The 21,797-nt window shown below is 43.1% G+C and overlaps 3 protein-coding genes across 3 annotated transcripts; 2 read left to right on the top strand and 1 right to left on the bottom strand.

The window, feature by feature from the left end:
• The first annotated feature begins 10,437 nt into the window (after positions 1 to 10,437).
• Positions 10,438 to 12,982, top strand: LOC125374773 (zinc finger protein 835-like). Its single transcript, XM_048386303.1, has 6 exons — positions 10,438 to 10,658; positions 10,849 to 11,041; positions 11,257 to 11,323; positions 11,481 to 11,546; positions 11,719 to 11,799; positions 12,029 to 12,982. Exons 1-6 carry the CDS (start codon positions 10,537 to 10,539, stop codon positions 12,973 to 12,975), a joined length of 1,476 nt encoding a protein of 491 aa, XP_048242260.1. The 5' UTR covers positions 10,438 to 10,536; the 3' UTR covers positions 12,976 to 12,982.
• On the top strand, positions 12,982 to 16,462 carry LOC125374772. Its single transcript, XM_048386302.1, has 2 exons — positions 12,982 to 16,283; positions 16,315 to 16,462. The coding sequence occupies exons 1-2, from the start codon at positions 13,070 to 13,072 to the stop codon at positions 16,326 to 16,328; spliced, it is 3,228 nt and encodes a 1,075-aa protein (XP_048242259.1). The 5' UTR covers positions 12,982 to 13,069; the 3' UTR covers positions 16,329 to 16,462.
• Positions 16,463 to 20,489: 4,027 nt separating this feature from the next.
• Positions 20,490 to 21,797, bottom strand: LOC124152932. The gene has a single exon (XM_046526019.2). It carries the CDS (start codon positions 21,795 to 21,797, stop codon positions 20,490 to 20,492), a length of 1,308 nt encoding a protein of 435 aa, XP_046381975.2.

Here is a 21,797-nt window from a genome sequence, read left to right as displayed (position 1 = left end):
TCCCGGAGCATAAATGTTTTTGTTGACATTATTATAGACTTATGTAATCATTTGTTTAAACGTGATCAAATAATCTATTTTCAATCTCCAACCAGTTCTTTGGTTTTGGCATGGAATAATTGAGGCGCTTGTTGTCTCCCCTGTTCTATGAACTTTTTTTTTCTCATCTTCGCTAATACCACTGGTCTTACGAGAATTGGATTGAATCTTCTGCTTCAATGCATTGTATTTGGTTAGTTCTGACAACACTAAACGAAACTCCTCCTCGGATATCTTACAATCAGCCAGTGCTGTTGAAATATGATCCTCAATGCTGTTCAACCTTTCTTCGGCAAGTATCCGAATATTATCATGTTCTAATGCTTTCTTTTGCAACTTACGAGAAATAAATTTTATCGCTATTCCTGCCAGTCCTACTCGACTGCTACTTCCATACTAACAAACACCGGCTACACCGAGTCCTACGGTGGCCCATAAGGGACATGGAGCCTGTTTTTCCATATTTTGATATTTCACTTACTTTTATCGTAACCTTTTGCAAATTAACACGATTTGTCTTACAAATATGTGATAAATGATGTGTAAAGAAGATATTGAATCGCTGAAAAGTTAAACAAAAATGTCAAAAACTAAAATGAAAATGTCAAAAACCAAAACGAAAATGTCAAAAACTAAAATGAAAATGTCAAAAACAAAAGCAAAAATGTCAAAAATGAAAACACAGAAAACTATTTCCACCGCGGTGATAATATTTCCACCGAGGTGATAACTATTTCCGCCGCGGTGGTTTCATTTTATTTTTTGACATTTTCATTTTATTTTTTGACATTTTCGTTTTTGTTTTTGACATTTCCATTTTTGTTTTTTACATTTTCACTTCACATTTCAGCGACTCAATAGCTACTTGAAAGTACATTTTCCATGTTTTCGGTTGTTTTTATACATGATTTATCACATATTTGTATGACAAATTGTGTTAATTTGCAAAGGTTACGATGAAAGTAAGTGAAACATCAAAATATTGAAAAACAGACTCCATGTGTCTTATGGGCCACCGTAGAGTCCCATGCCAGCTGTTACAAGCGCAGTGTCAACTCGGTGGAGAGCATTCACAGCTCTGCGTTCCTTTTTATACAATCCAAGTCTCAACTCCCTCTCTCTATTGGATGTTTTATGTAGCTTATTTGATGTAATCAAAATCCATCAACACTATCCGTCTTTTCAGATGCTTCATCGAGCACCGGATATAAACCCATAATGTATATTATTATATCATATAATAGTCTTTAATTGGTCTTGCTTCAATGTTTTGAGAGTATACATCAACTTTATTAAATGTATATTATGTGGCATAAATATCTCAGTAAGTGAAATACTTTTACTTTTATTAACTTGGACCCCCTCAAGGGTTGCAACGGGTGATACTCCCATATAAAGAATACTGCAACGTTGACGCTCGTGTTTCTTGAGCCATTTAATTGATAGACCTGGTAATATTTCGAAGGCATCTTCTGTTGCATCCCCAAACAAGACTTCAATAATAATTGTAGAAAGATCAGGTATAGCATTCAAGTTCTGCTTTATATCACTGAATTAAGTTACCAAATTTAAACTAACATTTTTAATGCTGGACGACTCAATAACATATGACCTGGGTTTTCTGGCAGGGGAGCGACTAACACACTCTTTCGTTTTGAGGGGATATAAGCCCCGAGTACGATACCACTATTCATTATCTTAGTTAAATTATGTCCCGTACCCATCATCACATACGGTGGGGTAATGACGATATTCAGTAGCCACTCGATTTTTGCTTCGGCCATAGTCCATTTATTATCATCATTGCGAGTAAGACTGTATAAGGTGTTTTTATTGAGTCTAATAACGTCGATATCACTTAAATCTCCTAGATTAGCTGTGAATACAATTTCTTTCCGCTTGTATACATTATCTTGTAAATGTAAAGCGTATAACTTGCCATCGGTACCGGGTTTATCGAATCCTTCTGTGTCTCCAAGATCGGAAAGCGCAATTGTATTACATTGTCTAAGGTTATGCGTTCCATGCAGTGCCTGATGAATCAACCATTATTTATAATATGGAGTGTTACACTCAAGTATCCTATATGTACAGGTTGATGTTTTACATCTAATACAGAAATTTTGAGGTCTGAAATAATACCCCGCTTTAACTTTTTGTATTGTAATGATGAGAAAGATTTGGTTCTATAGGGTCACGGGAACTAGCGATAAAATGGTGTATGATTGGTTCCTCAATTCGATGCAATTTTGGCAAAACCAGTTAAACAGGATGTGGTGTATCTCTTTATACCAACGGATTTGAACTAAATAAGTCTGTTTTATCATTTCACGTGTACTATCAGATTAGACGTATACTTAAAGAAATTAGTGCCCCATTACCGCAGGATGAGCATGGAATGCATCAAGTAATCCGTACAATAGGTTCGCGTATGAACGTATTTGTCAGGAATTTGGTATTTCTACGAGTAAAGATTGGCGTATTAAACGACTTAACCATGGTCTAGGTGTTCCGTACAGTGGACAAAAAACTGTTAAAGAAGAAAGTGATGATTTAGTTAAAAAAACTCATCAACCATTCAATCCATTAAGTTTTTACAGAAAAACAATCTTTTTGTAAGAATGCATAATCTTAATCACGGCTGGGAACTTTTGAGTAACGATTGGAGAGGAGATCTTATGAGCTTTAAGAGTGGTTTAGCTTATATTGTTACAAAATTTGTGCAACTAAACGATACCGCAAACGCTTGGAATGAATTTCTTAATGATAAAACAGAAAATAATTTTACTAACCCAGGAGTTGTAAGAGTTAATGAATCAATAAGAACTCATGTATGGGCAATTCTTGGTGCACAATCGTAAAACACGAACGGGAATAATCGGTTCTGGGACGGTACTCGATGCACAAAAACAGTTTGTTGCAAACGTAGAGGATGCTATTAATTCACCAGTTGACATACCATCTTCTATAAAGCATTATCAAGATGTATTACAGTACGCTCAATCCAAAGAAGACTACGTTTATGGGGCAGGACTATACATATCTCCGAGTAATATGGAACTTAAGATTAGCCAAGTGATAGGCTGTAATAATAAAATTGTTATTGCTACCGATCAACAAAAAACAGGTATTAATTCAGATATTAACACCGAATTAATAACGCAAACAAACACAGGTGAAACGGGAATAGTCAAGCCACAGATATCTTCAAAACCACAGCCATCAGTTGCCCCTCCAGGATTTTTTAGAGAAAACATTTTTCCTTGTGAAAAAACTTGAATAAGAAATGAATAATCTTATTTGCCACGTCTACTGAATTCATCGCCTGCCTGTTCAAGTTTTGTTTTCTCATAAGCTATATGCTTGTCAAGTTCAGATAGCTTGGCTATATCATTGATGAGTTCTCCCCGCATTGTTTGCATTTCCTTGTCAAGGCCTCGTAATTCCCTAATACTGAACTCCAAGGATGGTACCTGTAACGTGGAATTATCGTAGTAGGTATCCAAGATTTCTCCAAGTCCGTCCGAGGCCAGCTTCGAGCTTTCTTCCAAATTATCTTTATCTATGGCACCGAGTTCAGTACGCACAGTCTGAAGAAGCTTAGTAGTCTTCGCAGAAAGTTTTTCTCGTGAGTAACCTACAAAACCTAATTCATTACAAACAGTGTTGATGCCATGTTTACTGGCTATCGTAGACAAGGCTAGGGGCTTACGAGAATTCATAAGATCAATATCCGGAGAGCCACGCAGTCGCAATATTCCTTTACTATCAGTCTATCTATCGTAAACTTTGAATAGTCACAACCAATAGGAGGTTCTTTTAAGGCATCATAATAATCATTAACGGCTGGTTTCAAAAGTTCATCGTTAAGATTCATAAAGATGGTTTCATCAGTACCCTCTTCGATTGTACAAGTATCAGTTATGTTATCTAGATTAAAATCATCCATTTTTATATTAAACATAAGGTTACATAATTTCAATATAAACAATGTCTTCGCAATACCGACGCAAGTTAAACCTACAACGTAGACTTCGGGATCCATTAGGGGTCAAAGCAATTCGCCAGTCTGTAACTATAACTAATAACCCGAGTACCATTGATCAGAGAGCTTGTTCAGAACATAGGTTGTGCGATTGTTAAGAAAATCGTGATTAAAATTAGCCGTAATGAAGTTTTGAGTATTGACGATAGCGATGTACACTTCTGTTACATGGATCTCTGGAGAACGGCTAAAAAACGGGAAAACTTACAGTACTAAGGTATTTGTAATCGGAACACAATGAGACTTCGTGTGGGTTCTGACAGTGGCGATAATACCATCGTAGAAGATAAGGCTGTTGCTGTTGCATTAGTTAACCGGTTCTATATCCTGCTCGACTTTGAATTACTAGATAATCACATGCCCTTTTATCAGCATCCCTAGGCGATAGGTTAGAATACAAACTCACTTTTAATGACTACAGCAGAGTAATCAAACTTACTGAGGGTGAAATATTGATAATATCTCACTGGAGTATGATATGATAACAGATCCTGAATTAGCCAGACAAATTCGTAACCAGTATACCGAAAGTTTAGCCATTTTGTACGATCGCGTGCTTCGACACGCACGGAAAGATCACCAGGAAAAAATGAGATACGACGTGGAATATCAATCTAAACGTCCCAGCGGAATCATTGATGGGTATTTTAATGTTGTTTGAGGACCCCTCTGAAGCATTTCAAAGAGGTACCGAGAAGTTCTACAATCCCAAGATTACAAAAGTGGAATTGACTATCGAGGGTGTGCCTAATCAACTATATAGTAAAGTCATGCGAGCATATCAACAGTGGGATGAGATTATAAAACGAAGCCCAGATAGCTGAATTCCTTACCATATGCGCTATGGCTCGACATGCGAACGACAGATGATGACCAACTACAACAGTAGTGGGCGGAGAATAGAAAATGCCAGTGAGGGTGTTGCTATATAGATAACGAAGCTCTTCGAAGCGGCTGGTAAATTAAACATATATTTGTACGTGATTATGGACGCGCAACTTAATATACAGAATTCAAGCGATCTATTAATAATCTTTTACCTAATGAACCGCACTGCGCTATCATCTGTGGGCAAACGGGTTGCGGGAAAAAACGCTTTTATTTTAGATATTTTACAAAGTCATTATTGGGATGTTTTCGTTCATATTATTATTCTGTGCCCGACTATAAACGTTAATAAAACATACCTATCGAGAGATTGGGTAATGAATGATCCAGGGGTGTACAAAGTTGACCTGGGCGATCATTTACAAGACTGTTTACGACTATCTCATGAATAAAGGAGAATCAACCCTTTTCATAATAGACGACTGCAGTGCGAGTAAAGAACCTACCAAAAAGAAAGATAAGCTTTCATATTTAGCATTCTCCGGATGGCATATGGAGCATAGCGTTTGGGTACTTACTCAAAAATACAACTCTGTTCTGAAAGATCTCGGAGAGCAGACCAAATCGGTAGCCCTGTTTCATTGCAAAGACCGAGATTCATTTGAGGAATGTCAACGCGAAAATGATGTTATTTCTACCAAGCTCAAGCGAGATCAAGTCAGAAAACTGTTAGCGGAAACGAAGCACTGTAAACTCGTATTAAAAACCTATCAACCAGCTGCTTATGGAAATGCTTAGCAAAAGTTATAGCAAATTCTAAGCAAAAATATAGCAAAAATAGGAAAATTATAGCAAATTTATGGCAAAAATGTTAAAAAAGTGAACATGTAATAATTGATTATGTAATAATGTTGTTTGAAATACTCATTCTTTAGCAACAGTTTATTATTTTGGGCTGTATTGGATATGCAATATTTCATTATGTTAGACTTAAATATATCCTTAGGTATGACATTATGGAATGCGATGAACTTATCGAACAACTGCTCCAAGATGAGCCTGTAGTTACAGATCAACATAGAGATCAACATAAAGAAAGACTCGCGGCTTTGGTAGCCGGTGGAAAATTTTCCCAATATTTTGGGGAAAATTATACCACTGAAAAAATTGATAACATGACCGACGAAGAAATTAAAAAACTGTATGCGCTTTATGAGTCTAGACTGGGAGCTACCATGACTAAAACAATAGGTTCGGCTATGTTACAACTATACACAGTTGTAGCTAGTACGTTTCTACCTATCCAGGCAGGAAATTGCATGTTATCTATGCGAATCTCTAGAGAAAGACCCATTCATCGAACACGCTATAAGCACAGTAAGCTGTGAGTTTTATCATAGATACGGAATGTTCTTAGCGCCACTTACCACCCCTTTAATAACGGCTAGGTATTGTCAATTTAAACATACGTGACCACTCACTAAAAATGGAGACGGAAATACAACTAGTGAACGAGGAAACTCTGATTGCAGAACAAGTGAACGAGGAAACACCACAAACACCGATTGCACAATCACCACAAGCGATTGCACCACAAGTCAAGAGTCAGAGTGACTAAGAATCCTCGAAAAGTCGCAGCCGGTAGGAAGGGTGCGCTAGCGAGGAAGGCAAAACTAATACACAATACTGAACATAGCCCGATTAAAACTTGGGCTCCCTTTGTCCTAGGGGTTGTTGCTATAGCAGTGGTATGGTTGTTTTATAAGACCGGAGAAGAGAAAACACCACAGGTTAAAAATTAGATTAGGTTCAATTAGAGTTAAGCCCTCATGTAATGTTGTAAAGCAATGACTACTGCAGTTACAGACGGTAAAATGTTGGTAAACGCAACGTATCATTCAGCGGTGGCCATTGGCTATGCCCGTATAGCTAAAGTGATTACTAAAGCCACACCACCCAAGCTGGATTTTAATGGTTATGATATCAGTATGATGATTCTTCATATAGGATTGGCAACAAAAGATATGCTCATCAAACAAGGGCTTATCCCAGAAGACATAATGAAGTAATTAAACATTTGAATATTTTATATTATTAAACATGGCATCAATTGAGATGATGGTCGGTGGAGCTATTGTTAAAGCTCTAGCTTTTTCGGGGAGTAATTTTTTATTTTCTACTATGAAAGGAGAGGAGCAGAAAAGACATAATAAAGCATCAGAACAACTCGAAACAGCCCAGTCACAATGGGCAAGGTGCAGAATGGAGAGATTAGATTTTATCAATGATGAACTTTGTAAACAAGGACATTCAATTCAAACATTTAAGGATGTTGAATCTGCCATGCACGAATACTTCCTTGTTTACGGAAAGACACTTTACCCAATACCAAGGCGAACACTATCTCAGTTTTATACACCGTCAGAGGCTCAGAAACACCGCGACATAGCGTTTATAGTTTTTGGATTGACTGGTGTGTCCATATTTAGCTACATTATTAGCACAAGCTATGACCTGGCAACACACTATATGAGGCTGAGTCTTATCAGCTATGACACCATGACCGGTGTGTCTATTTTTAGCTACACAATTACGCAGAAGCTATGATCTATTACGTATGAAAATAGCGATGAATCACCAACCAAGTGGAGGTGTGATTTGCATTAAGACAAATGATATGATAGGTGTATAACCATGAATCTGTGTAGATTTACACTCATGGGTAAGCAAATTCAATGCAACCGGCGTTGCGTTGGTATATACTGTGGTATACAGCCTATTACATCAGACAGGGAAATATAAATTATAAGTGTTCTGTATGTAGGAAAGGGGTCAAAGGTCATTATTGTTTATGTTAGTATTGTTTATTGTTTATTGTTTATTCAAGCGAAAAAAAAGTGGGCTGAAAGGTTATCCTCGAATGAGAAAAGCTTAATTGATTGATTTACTCGGTTTGGAATAAACAAACCCCAGATTTGTAACCACAGCCGGCATTGGTAAATAGCGAAGAGGTTGGAAGATGGATATTAATTCCAACATGGATGTTAATGATGTTAAGCCCATAGTATCGAGCAAAATTAACGAGGAGTTAGATGATTTAAATAGTATAAAATACCAGCTGACGGTTTAAATGTCATTGAATAAAAATGACGCAGAATATACCGAACCTTATTTCCGGAGCAACCAAGAAGTTATAACCGAATCTGAGTCCATATGCTTCAATTCAGCGGATACAAGAAACTTTAGAAGGCTGGAATAATAGAGTTTCGGGTTGGGGTGTTGTTAGAATCGATAGTTTATATACTGAGTCAAATTAAAAACTTCACATTTTTAAAAGTAATCCCATATATGATATACAACGGATAAATGTATCAGAGAAGGTAATTTTTAATCATTAATGTCCAAAGAAGGATTTTAATTAACGGTGGTAACCATAATTTGTTCCAAGCACCTACGGCATTCGGTAATAACATCAACAGTTTGAATCATTAGTCTCAAGCACGAGAATCTGATGGCACACAAGTTCAGTAGCGTGTATGGCCACCATGTGCGTTGACAACTGCCACACAACGCCTCCACATGGACCTTGTGAACACATGATTCGGAAGACGACGCCATTGTTGCTGCAAAATGGTGCCAAGATCTTGCAAATTCTGTGGTTGGTTCTGGAGAGTGCGCAGACTTCTGCCAAGAGCATCCCAGACGTGTTCGATGGGATTGAGGTCGGGAGACCTTGACAGCCAGTCAATGACGTTGACTCCCGCATTCTGAAGGAAATTCCTTGTCAAAATTGCTGTGTGGGGTCTGGCATTGTCGTGTTGGAAGATCAAACCGGGTCCATGTGCTGCCATAAAAGGCAGAAGTTCTGGTGCCAGTACCTGGTCGCGGTAAGCAGCAGCGTTGAGGTTGCCACGGATGACAAGAAGCCTGGAACATGCATTGCCACAGAAAGCACCCCACACCATGACACTTCCGCCTCGAAATCTGTCAACTTCCTGTCAACACTGGGCGTAACGTTCATGACGGCGCCCCCACACCCTCACCCTACCATCAGCAAATTGAAGATTAAATCGGGATTCATCACTGAAGACAACTTGATTCCAATTCCTCTGAGTCCATCGTAAGTGTCGCTGTGCCCACAATTGAGGTTGATGTCCGTGTAATTGAGTCAGAATCGGCCCGCAGTATGGCCGTCGTGCTTGAAGGTGAGCAGTTCTCAGACAGTTTTGAACAGTTTGCGCACTCAGTCTACCCCTAAACAGTTCATTTCTGGTTGATGTAGCCATCAAAAATCGGTTACGGCGGTGACGTAAGACAATCTGACGATCCTCTGCATGTGATGTCACACGTGGTCGACCTGGCCGAGGGCAATCAGCGGTGGTACCTGTTTGCTGTAGACGCCTCTGAGTAGTATAGAACGGGTCCGCAGGAACCTTTTTTGGTTGAGGGAGGTTGAGTGAAAATAGGGAAGGTGATTGGTTGATCCAAGTCACGTGATCGGATAGGATGACTCATGCATCAACAGCACGTCACAGGTGAGGGGGAATGAAAGGTGTGTGTTTATAAGACAGAAAAGAATTCATAAGAAAACAAAAGTAAAAGGTTATGAATAGGGCTAAATGTATAGCGTGCTGCCTTGAATAGACAGACCGTACCCGTCAGCCCAGTTTGAATTGAGCGCGCTTGACAACTGACGTGGCCTCGTCGTTTAACCCGCGCTCGCGAGAGCGTGCGATCTGGTTTGATGAATGCAGGGTGTGTCTTGAAAGTACGACCATACCCCAATAGAGACGGGTTATGTCAACACGATATACACCGTGTAATGTAGGGAAAAAAATGTACGGATCAAATTCATCTTGTACGGTCTACACGTTGTACACCATGAACGTTAGACAACCTGTATGGAAAAAAATACATAGAGATAAAATAGATAAGACTACACAATCAGCAAGCTAGCAGTGTCGTTTAATTACATTTAGCGCGCAAGAACGAGGTAGTCACGTCACCCTGCATTGACTATAACGCTGAAGGCAGCCGGATTTCGAATCACCCCGCGCTGCGTACTATTGTGAACCATTTGTATAGAGGGCGTTCACTTATTCAACCCTGTCCCGACTTGCATAGTTGATGTTTCAACGCTAGCGTTTCCATTTAACGCGATGATAAATAAACCGTGCGGTTTGAGTTTTAACCCTGTAACATGATGTGCACAGTTTTTACTTCAGAACGTGCTATTTTGACAATAGATAGTTAGAACCATGTCTATGTTCAATAGAAAACTGATGAGTACACGTAGCAGTGTCACGGCACGAAGCTAGGTTTGTTGGGAAAGTGATGGAAGCAATCTATAAGACATTTCATGTTTACAATACTCACCCTTAATCGGATAGGATGACTTTACTATGTCTATACTAGCCTAGACTATACTACTAAAATTGAGGTCAGGCACCGAGATAGCCAACGCGCAGGTGTGTACATAATAATAATATCTGAATTGCTCAATGTTCAACATCGTTTCCGTGTGACCGTTCAGACAGATACACAGGTGCATCTATATGGGTATATGGGTGGTCCGTATCCCAAGCTGTCAGTCATGCTGACAGTGAGCTATACAGGTGCGTTGAATGGCCAGTTACTATATGGCAATCATTCATCATAGAAACATCCTATATAAACACCACCCCGAATATCAGAGCGTCATTTCAGTTTCAACAGTCAGCAAGGAAAACATGGATTCATCAAACGCGTAAGTGTATTTCTTAATGACTTATTTCGTTTATATTAAATGAGAATACTACACAGCTTACACATGTTTCAGGCTGAGTGAAAAGGTATGTGTTAGTAAAAGTGATTATGAGTAACACTCATTACCAACTTTATGAAGAAAACAATGTTGTATCTCTAGCGAGAATTAAAAGGAATGTTTTGTCTTTCAGACCATTCACCTGTCCACAGTGCGGGAAAGGTTTTAATAGAAAAGATAACCTTTCCCGTCATATGCGATCTGTTCACCAGGGTGAACGTTACGCGTGCGAGAAATGCTCTAAAAGTTTTTCTTCCAAACAAAAACTAAACCAGCACAAGTGCGCTGCCTGCTCGCAACAACGCCTATCGGAATACCGTTGTAGCGTAAGTTTATTTTCGTGAATGTAATCATCATTAGATTTAAGGGAATATGTGTGGGACTTTTATTTATCTTCCTATGCTTTTTAAAAGGTAATTTTCATTTAAACACATGTGGTTCATTCTATGTTGAAAACAAGGACATCATGCTATGTTAGTACGAGTATCGTTACTAAACTCGTACAGTCCCTTTAAGAACACTGCTTTATTTCTACATACAGAAATGCCCCGAGGTGTTCCCCTCTCCCCGTGACTTGGCCGTGCATTTTCGACGGTGTCATTCTAGCGGTAAGTTGAATGTTCATAATGCCATCTGAAGTAAAAGTGTGAAAGACATGGGTTATTAACTGTATTGAAAATATCACATTCGTGACTTCGAGCTTATCATTTCACTCGAATAAAATATGCTCAGATGCTATAGATTGAACATATCTTTTCTCCACAGGCGCAACACAGACGTCGCGTGATGACGCACGGCCGTCTACCTCCAGTGCAGTACCGATTAGTGGGGGTGAGTTCTATTTTGTATCTATCTATCTAATATCTATCACTTCATTCATCCATGTACGAGTGTTAGTATTAACGAGGTTCATACCACATAGGGTTTCCATATATGTGTGTCGTGTGTTTGTATATAGATAGCATTGACTGGGATGTTTTCAGTTAACTGTTTTGTATTTCAGGGACAACCTCTACAAACCAGCCTACACCGTCCACCTCCTCGGGGCAGGTTGCAAGGGCGGGAAACTGTCGTGCTAGTGGAGGTAGATATTGAATAGTATTTTATAAGCTATGGATTTTAGGTAGCCCTGAATTATATGTATTAGTTCAATCCGTCATGGTGTTCATATGTATTCGCTTTGGAAGTATTATATAGCACGTGTAAGTCATGATATTTATTTGAAGCATAAGAGCTCGTAGTGATTGAGTGAGTGAACGATGCTGTTATAGGCGAGCACAGTATTCATACATTGAATTTTATTCTATCACCAGCTCCCTCGTGTTCCCGCATCGCAGCATCGGATGGTTGTACTACCTGCCGGACGTGTCATAGGCGTTTCGAGGATCGGTTGTCTCTCTACCGTCATCAGATGATAGAGGGACACCGTGTCCTACCATCGCAGTCCGGCGGGAGTATGGATACCGATGCTGTTGGTAGTGAGCTCCAACCACGCCCATGGGGAGAAGGTCCCGCCCCGTGGGTAGAGGAGAGCACTGGCAAGGTGACGGAGCCCGGACTCCAGGAAGCCTATGACCTGGACGCTCCCTACATCCTCGCGCGGGACCAACCCGGGGAGGTGTTTTCGACATTCAACCTCCCCGTCAGCAACAACTTTTCGATAGGTGAGTTGATGGAACGCGCTAGGGGTATCTATCAATCATTAAGTTATAGTTTTAGGTTCAATCTAGCGTTCGGTGTCATCCTGCGTCACGTGGAGACGGGACGCTATCGCTATTTCCATCCTTACGCTGTCGATCCGCTCTTTACTAGTCCTCTCTATATCACCGAGCTGAGGGATCTCGAACGGTTGCGTCAGAGACTGGAAAGCTTAGATGTGATGTCTTATCTATTGAAACAACGCCCCGATACCAAATGGAAACCCGTTTTGATCACGAATGTACAGTTTTACGCGTACAGAATGAATTTTCCTTTAGGCCATCCCCCTGTTGCTCTCCCCGATTATCTGAAACACCATAAAGCTATTATCTGTTTACATTATAATGCTAATTCTGGTCGACGATACGAGGACCATTTATGTGCTTTCCGGTGTCTGGCTCTGTATCGAGATCCATCCGCTCGACCATCACTAGAAAAGCCTACCAAAGCTCTTTACTATCAGTGGGTCGCCTACACTCGGGACCATCATCTCCAATCTTTGTATCAAGTTCGTCCCGAAGAGTACGCGGGTCTCCCCCCCTTCTCTCCTGTGTCACTTTGAAGCCTGTTTCCGTGTGAATGTGAGCGTGTTCACTCTAGACGTGACGGGGATAGCTCAACCCGTGTATAAATCTAGAGGGTTGTATCAGGAACACATGTACTTAAATCAATTCGAAAATCACCTATCCCTCATTACCAATATGAACATCTATTGTAAACGCTACCAGTGTCCCACGTGCGAACGCCTCTTCCGGCGCAAAATCAAATGCAACGAACACCAACGTCGTTGCACGGCTCAAACGACTTTGCGGTTCCCGGGTGGTTTCCACCACACCCCAAAGACCGTGTTTGACGAGCTGGAAGAGTTCGATTTCGTCGTCGAGCCTAGAGACAGATATTTCCCGTGGTTCGTGGTGTTCGATTTTGAGTGTTTTTTGAAACCGATGAATACCGGAACCCAGAAACTGAGATGGACGCAAGAACACCACCCCATCTCGGTCAGCGTGTGTTCCAATGTGGAAGGGTTTACTTCGCCGCACTGCATCGTCGATTCCGATCCGGATCGACTGATTGCTGCCATGTTGTCATACATGACGGAAATAGGAGAAGCCGTAAACGAGCTATCCAAAGAAAAATATAAAGGGGTGTTAGAACGCTTGCGCGAGTGGATGCAATTGTTGTCTGACGAGGACCAGGCGACTGTTGACGACGACGACGACGATGATGATGATGATGATGATGATGTCAACGTCAGGAAGGGTGACAACCACCCCGCCAAAGGCAAGTCTACTCGCGCACACTCTACCCCCCTGGCTAAGTGGAGAAAGCACGTGAGCGATCTCTGCGGGAAGCTTCTGGGGTACTGTTCTCAAGTCCCCGTCCTCGGTTTTAATTCAGCTCGTTACGATCTGAATATCATTAAGGAAAAACTACCCAAACATCTCTCTCTCGACGACGTCGAATCTCAGGCTTTCACCGTCAAGAAAAACAATGCTTACTTGTGTCAAAGTAATCAAAGTTTCAAATTTCTTGACGTCACGCAATATCTCTCTCCCGGAACGAGTTATGCTCAGTTTCTGAAAGCATTCGGAGTGCAAGAGAAAAAGGGATTTTTCCCGTACGAGTATCTCGACACTCCGGATAAGTTAAACGAAACTCGGCTTCCCCCTCTGGGTGAGGCATGGTATTCCAGTCTCAAACAGAAGTCCGTCCTCGACGACGGTGTGAAATCCATCGAGGAAAATTATGCCGAGCTCGAGGAAGTTTGGAGACGGGAAGGCATGTCCACGTTTCGAGATTTCCTCGAGTGGTATAACAATCTGGACGTGGGTCCCTTTGTGGAAGCCGTACAAGCCATGCAGCGGTTTTATTTCCAGGATGGCATCGACCTCTTTAAAACCACTATGTCGGTACCCGGTGTGGCCCGTCAGAAACTATTCCGGGAGAGTCGAAAGTTAGGGGTCTCCTTTGCTCTGTTCGATAAACGCAACGAAGACCTCTATCACACCGTGAAGGGTAACGTGGTCGGCGGTCCTTCTATCATATTCACGAGGTACCACAAAGCCGATCAAACGTTGATTAGAGGCCATCCCGAAAAACGGTGTAAAAGGGTGGTTGGGTATGACGCGAACGCGTTATACTTGTGGGCTATAGATCAGCCCATGCCCACCGGTCCTTTCGTGCGTAGGAGAGCCGAGAATCGATTCAAGCCGGAACGCAGGGACAGGTACGCGTGCATGTACGATTGGATGGATTGGTTGAGGGAGCAGGAAGGGCGGGACATTCGGCACAAGTTAAACTGGGGGCGGGAAAAACGAGTCGGGCCGTACTTGGTGGATGGGTTCATTCCCGGCTCCATGACCGTATTCGAGTTTCATGGATGCTATTTCCACGGCCACCATTGTCACCTCACGACGAAAGCGCGCGCTCAGGAAAAATCAAGAGAACGATTAGAACAAAAACTAAAGGCAACCAGAGCGCGCGCTGCTTACATCCGTGATCTGGGTTACACGGTCGTGGAAATGTGGGAATGTAACTTTCGCGCCGAGTGCAAAACTAATTCCCAGCTCTCGTCCTTTATTCGAGATCGTCAACCACCTTTCACTCAAAAGAAGGCGTGGAAGAAGGTCTCGGAGCGGGACATGTTGAACGCTGTGGAAAAGGGGGAACTTTTCGGCATGGTGGAAGTGGACATTCGCGTCCCCGACCACTGGATGCCTGGACAGAACCCTCACGGCACTCGTCTCTCCCCGAAGGAGTACTTTCAAGAGATGACTCCCTTGTTTTGCAATGCAGAAGTTCCGTTCGAGATTATCGGGGAACACATGCAGGGGTACATCAGGGAAAACGACTTGAGTACAAAACCGCGCCGTATGCTCGTTGGCGGGTTAAAGGCGCGGAAAATCTTGATCGCCACCCCTCTGTTGCAATGGTATTTACAGCACGGCATGGTGGTCGATCGCGTGTACCAAGTCGTCGAGTACACCCCGAACGCGTGTTTTCAGCAGTTCGTTCGGGACGTGTGCTCGGCCAGACGAGAAGCCGACCGAGATCCCTCAGCAGCCATTCGCGGGGATACGGCTAAACTTACGGGCAACTCCGCGTACGGTTCGGTTTTGATCAATAAAGAAAAACATCAGACCGTCTCGTACGTGTGTGGTCAAACGGCGGCTAGCACACAAGTCAATTTCCCTCAATTCAGGAAATTGACGGAACTGGGCGGGGGTTATTTCGAGGTGGAGAAAGCCAAGAAAGTCATACGCCTCGATACTCCCGTGCAGCTGGGGTATTTCATCCTGCAGTACGCCAAACTGCGCATGCTTCAATTTTACTACGATTTCATGGACGTGTACGTGGATCGTAGCGATTTTGAATACATGGAGATGGACACGGACAGCGCTTACATGGCCTTGAGCGCGAAATGTCTGTCCGACGTCATTAAACCCACCAAACAGTCGGCGTACCAGGACCAGTTGAAGGGGCTCTGTGGTGACCATAACCCGGACGACAGCCACGTCACGCGTTGGTTTCCACGCAGTTGCTGTTCCGTCCACGCCCTTCACGACAAACGTACTCCGGGTTTATTCAAACTCGAGTACGAAGGAGACGAGATGATCGGACTATGTAGTAAAACGTACTTAGTCTCACAGTCCAGTCTCCAGCGAACGCCAAAGCCAACGCCGAGTTCGAGCGTACGTACAGCACAACGTTTACTACGCCGTGCTCGCCGCCGGCTCGGTCGCAACAAGCCCGTCAATAACAAGGCCCGACGCCTCCGTTCAAGCACCCCTGTCGTCGGTCATTTCGAACGCCGGGTAAAATTCTCCTGTAAAGGCATCTCGAAACGCACACTGAAAACACCACTAAGAGCGTTTAGAGATGTTTTACGTACGCAAGTACCCGGCGAGGGGTTGAACAGAGGTTTCCGACTCAAGGGGAATACCATGTGTTCCTATCAACAGACACGTCAGGGGTTGAGCTATCTGTATTGTAAACGTCGAGTGCTAGCCGATGGCATTCACACAGCCCCTCTAGACCTAGAGCTTTGTCCTTGGCCTTCCCGTGATGACAGGTTGGATGACACCGACACCTTTTTGGCCGAACTTTTAGAAAATTTAGCAGAAAATTAAACAAACAAAATAAGTCCCAAGCGCGTTCCCTCAACTCCAGTAGTGTACATATTATAGTTATTTATTTATTTATTATTATTAGAAGCATATTGTGATAAACATATTGTGATAAACATAAGTATTTCTATCAAAAGTATTCTCTTTACTACTTGTGATATTTTGGTTTCTCAAATGTATTTACATGAATAAATCTATGTTATTTTTGAAAGAGTGTTGGTTGTCTTGTCTTGTCTTATGCCATGTAGGTCTACTTTCTAGAAGTCGTGTATGTCTTATGCCATGTAGGTCTGCTTTCTAGAAGTCGTGTATGAAATAATACATCCATTCGCATACGAGTCCCGTACCCACTCGGAATAGAATGTACTGCCTTCTATAAGTTCACTACATAGTGCAAACTTATCAGAAAATAAGACTGGTTTCCCTTGTTGTTAAGTGAGAAAATAAGACTGGTTTCCTTTGCGGTTGACGACACGCGTGAGAAAAGAAAACTGGTTTCCTTTGCTGTAAGCAAAAGAGGCAAAGTTAGTTTCATGGGAGCCATTCTACACCCTAGTCTCGGAGGGCGATGCTTTGCGCTATTATGTGTATTGTTAGCGAATGGGGGTGTGGGTAGGGTGCTTATTGTAGGCGCAAAGGGGACAGGCCCTTTAAGAGCGACTTCAGCGTATTGCGATTCTATATACCGCATAACATTCACACAAACAACACGAGACTTCCATTCTATCGATTCAGTGTTTATTACTAATAGTTCGTTAATGGTGATACATAAGACAGTATAGTCATTTTAATACACAGTTTCCAGTGGCAACATGAGACAAACTTTCTATCAATTCACGTTTAAAACTAACAACAAGAGAGATTCCATACTATTTTACAGTTTCTAATGGTTTGAATTTCTTCTTCGCACCGGGAACACCGTCCCTCACTTTGCCACGCACGAACATGGGTTGAGTTCGTTTTCTCTTGCCTTTTCCCACCTGAGAGAAAAAGGGTTGTGAGTTGGGTAGATGTTTCAGTTGACGGGTAAATGCTTGAAATCCAACATCTTTTATATCGTTACTGTGTAACACAAACTGTCGAATACTGTCAATCACATTAGAATGCTTTATAGGGTGTCCGTGTTTATCCAACCATTCGAGGTTAGCATTCCAGTTAATGCGGCCGAGCTCTTTTTGTTGGTTGAGATATTGCCATAGCGACACTAACTTTCCCTTTCGGTCGTTCGAGTGGACGCGTTGTAACAGTAGATATAAAACATCTTGACAGTATAGGAGGGGTGGGTTCGCTACTGTTGCATTCCCTCCTCCTCCTGTTGTCTGTGGGATATGTGAGGCGATGTTATCGTGGATGGCCGTGTCCCGCTCAGCCGGTGGTTCCTCAGTTGTAGTGTTGTCTGGAGTCTGCTGCTGTTGTAGCATAGGGGCTGGTGGGGGTTTCAGGGCTGGAGGGGGGTTGGCTTCCATCTTCGGAGGAGGTTGGATCAGGCGATGGTACGTCTCGCGAGATAACAGGATCATGGGTTTCGTCATGTTCGGGTGCGAAATACCTGTCGAGCGCTCTCACACAAGGTGGTAATATAAAGTGAAAAGAAACCAGCAACTCCCTTTTAGCTCTGTATCCTTCTCGTTTGCTGGCTAGTAACCGAATGATCTTTCTGTACCGGTACAAGGTCTTTTTCTCGCGATCCGTCACGGTAATGTGTCCGATGATAATGTTATGTAACAGCGTGATGATGGCCTTAAACTGGTTTTTGGACAGATGAGACAGTAACGTTTTACGCTGTACAGGCTTAGTCCGACTCAGTACGTGGAGAAAATCCACGTTATCTCGAATACACTCGCTCATGGTGTGAAGCGAACCTTTTTGTACGTATAACCTACAGGCCCGCCGTATGAATCGGGTTGGTCCACTCCAATACGCCAAGCTTCTTTAAGAGATGTGATGCACGCTTCCTTCGATGAAAACCACGTAGGGCTCTCTTTTAAGGTGATCTCTTCGGTATGGTGCGGGGTAGCTCTTACGGACAAGGTAGAGGGTGGCGGGTTACACACGATGGTCCAAAAGTAGACCTTGCTCATAGCGCGGCTGCTGTAAGACTGACTCGACTAAAGCGTGTTTATCGCTTTTTATTTGGGAAAATAGAGGGTGCAAAGTTCGCCGGGTAAGATGCCGGTGCGTAAGCGTCCGTATTCCGGGTCACTGTACGGCGAGGCGTCCACGACTAAATAACCGTATTTCCTCCCTTCCACGGCATCCTTGTAAGATTCCGAAAAAAACTTGCTTTGACCTGGAAATATTTGCGAGGCCAAAATCTTGTATTCGTGAGCGGAACGGGGATTGCTCATCAAGACGAATATATGCGTATTCACGCTCACCGTCCGTGAACAGGGACCTTTAGGGTAGACGGACTGTAGCAGATTGATTACGGTAATACCCAGATGATGCGACAAGGTGGTGTATACGTTTAACATGAGTTTACTGGTACATATGTCCATCATGAGATCGTCGAACACGAGAATCATGTTTTTGCACGACTGATCGGACCACAAACGTAGTTGGCTTTCGCTGGGCAAAGATTCGTGAAACTGAATGTTAGCAATAGATTGCTGCACGTCGGCGTACAGATCCTGCCACACCCCGTAACAGTACACGATGAGGTCGGGTGGCTTATCAAACACTGTACTGGCATTCTCTAACAGGCGTTTCGTCCAATAGGTCTTGCCGCTACACGTGCCCCCGATTACGGACAAGGTGGTAGGTGTGATGAAAGGGAGCAAACATTTCTCGGACATATTTCACGGAGTGTTTGTTTGAACTGATACATTCTGTCACCGGTGCGGGCTTATTTATGCAGCCCTCGGTACGAGTGGCCGTTGTTGACGTCTAGCCAGTCTTTGGAGAGCTCTTTGGGCTTCGTCTCTGACCTGTCTGACGTGTTCGTACTCGAATATAAACTGAATCAAGGGAGTATGGTTTAACAGGGTTCGCTTAATGCTTCTATTCGTCGTGTCGGGACGAGCGATACGTCGCAACATTCTCAAATAATGGTTGTGGGGATGAGGCTGTAAGAAACGACGATTCTCACCGCGTGATACCGGGATGCGAGCATCGAGCAATCGCTTTACGATGGCTTTAGTACCCTTGATTTGCTCGCCGTTCATGCTGCGAATATCGCGCAAGGTTTCTTGGTAATCGTTCGACGAAAGAAGTTGTCTGAAAAACGTGTAATGTCGCAGGACGTATCTCGCCATGTCTGAATCGTACGGTGTCACACTCGACAATGACACGTACTCGTGAGACTTTGATCTTAAATAATCATGAAAACCGTATAACCCAACTTACATTGAACCATATACATACGTCCATGTCATATATAGAACTGAAACACAATAGACATTTTCTCTGTTTTTATTGACTCGTCTACCACTCTACAGGAGGAAAGATCGTGTTATATCGTAAAACACGTGAAACAGTACTTGAAATAGTCACAGATAAAGCGAGTCACATACGCGTCATTGCGTGTTTTGTCTGTACCAAACATCTGTACGATATCTCGTAAACTAGCACTATTTCTACATTTCTGTAACGCGTAATATAAACAATAGAATCCACAAGCACTCGAACTTGATTGCTGTAAAACAGACGTGTTATATCGATAACTGCGAGAATGTCTCTTGATAAAATATTCAAATTCACGATGATAGTAACTGGGTTTCTGTCCATAACTATCAAAAAACTCGCCGACTCCACACCCGTCAAAGTAAAAGGCAACCCAATGTTGACCCTCGCCACGTGCTAGGTCCGTGTTAGCCACACATCCCCATGGTTTTCCACTGGAAGGTACGGTGATGTTAGCTAATGTATCTCTCGCGTACACACCCACCACGTGTGTACGGAGGCTGGGGTCGCTACGGATGGCACACTGTAACTGTCGTTTGTACATTGTCTACTTTAGAAACACGTTACGGCTTTGGTCGATTTCGATGAGGGCCGGAAACTTGGCCAGGGCGATGACGTTGAAGGTATGGGCGAGGGCTTGAGCAAACTGGACTTCTAGTCGTAGATTACCCGACTTGACCAGATTCAGATATTCCCCTCTGTCGCCTTGTATGTCTTGCAGGTTAAACACGTACAAGGCATGACCTACGGAAAATTCCGTGCGGTCCAAGTTCAAACCTTTGTCTTTGCGCCATTCGTTATTCCAGTCGTAAAGACCGGCGTAAGCCTCGACGTCGTTCGACTCTAACGGTCGTCCGGGTACACTGGTACCGTTCAAGTACAGTCCCATGCTTTTAACGATGTCGCCTTGGAAACAGAAGGGATTGACCGTGTACGATCCGTTCACCCCATCGGACCTCACCAAGGCGACCACGAGTCGACTGGGGACTTCGTCCTGAAACATGGCGTCCCAGTTAAAACTCAGACTGGACGAGGCGACCGAGGCCATTTTGATCATGGATCGTTCGTACGGGTACAGGGCGTTGGCTTTTTCGAACTGTTTGTTGTGGGCCACGATGAGAGCGTCGTTGATCCTCAGTTTGCATACTTTCAGGTATACGTCTTGTAGTTCGACGGTGTAATGTTTATCGGTCTCGTCGGACATCAAGACAAAGGTCGTGTTGGAGCGAAACAGTTTGAGCCCCACGTCCACGCCGTTCACCAGATGACGGTCGAAACCGAACACGTCTTCCATGAGGGGTCCCGTTAGGGTGAGCGACTTGCTTCCGGCGATGAAGCTTCCTCGATTAATGAGACCGTCATTGCTACCGGCATAGGGATCAGCGGAGTTAAAATCACCCACGGTGACACCCGAATCTTTGTAATACAGCTGACTGGTCAGCTGACTGGTCTTGGTATCGGCGCCGTAGTCGAGGACGGTTTCCATGAGAGCTTTGTAAGGGTAACCGGCATTGCTGGAGCTCACTTGTTGTCCCTGTAGGAACACGCTCACCTGATTCCACAAGCTGTGCAAAGTGAGGTTGACGGGCCCTACTTTTTCTTTATCGGCTAAGGGCGTTTTGTCGGTGTGAGTGACTTTGAGTTTGACGTGAAGTCGGGTCTTGCTCAAGTCGATGTAGTCTTTCCCTCCATTGGGTATTTGAAATTCCACCGGACTGGAATCGGTGATGACGGACAGTGGCCTTACGTTCTCGTAGTAATGTTGAAGGATGCTGGTTTGATAGGGTGGCAGTTCGAATAAATCTAAGCTGTTTGGCAGGGCTTCGGAAAACTCTTTCTCCGTCAGTACCGACAT

This window comes from Haliotis rufescens, unplaced genomic scaffold (assembly GCF_023055435.1).
Source record: "Haliotis rufescens isolate VD_foot unplaced genomic scaffold, xgHalRufe1.0.p SCAF_6, whole genome shotgun sequence".
Classification (NCBI taxonomy): Eukaryota; Metazoa; Mollusca; class Gastropoda; order Lepetellida; family Haliotidae; genus Haliotis; species Haliotis rufescens.
Note: the sequence above shows the minus strand (reverse complement) of the source record. Positions and strands in the feature narration are given on the sequence as shown.

What these genes read in the sequence shown, in the direction of transcription:
- LOC124152932 (XM_046526019.2), bottom strand. Translation starts at nt 21,797, where the DNA reads ATGTCGGTACTGACGGAGAAAGAGTTTTCCGAAGCCCTGCCAAACAGC.
- LOC125374773 (XM_048386303.1), top strand. Translation starts at nt 10,537, where the DNA reads ATGGCCAGTTACTATATGGCAATCATTCATCATAGAAACATCCTATAT. An exon ending in TGCAGTACCGATTAGTGGGG is followed by an intron (nt 11,547 to 11,718) that starts GTGAGTTCTATT and finishes TTTGTATTTCAG; the next exon opens with GGACAACCTCTACAAACCAG. An exon ending in AAACTGTCGTGCTAGTGGAG is followed by an intron (nt 11,800 to 12,028) that starts GTAGATATTGAA and finishes TTCTATCACCAG; the next exon opens with CTCCCTCGTGTTCCCGCATC.
- LOC125374772 (XM_048386302.1), top strand. Translation starts at nt 13,070, where the DNA reads ATGTACTTAAATCAATTCGAAAATCACCTATCCCTCATTACCAATATG.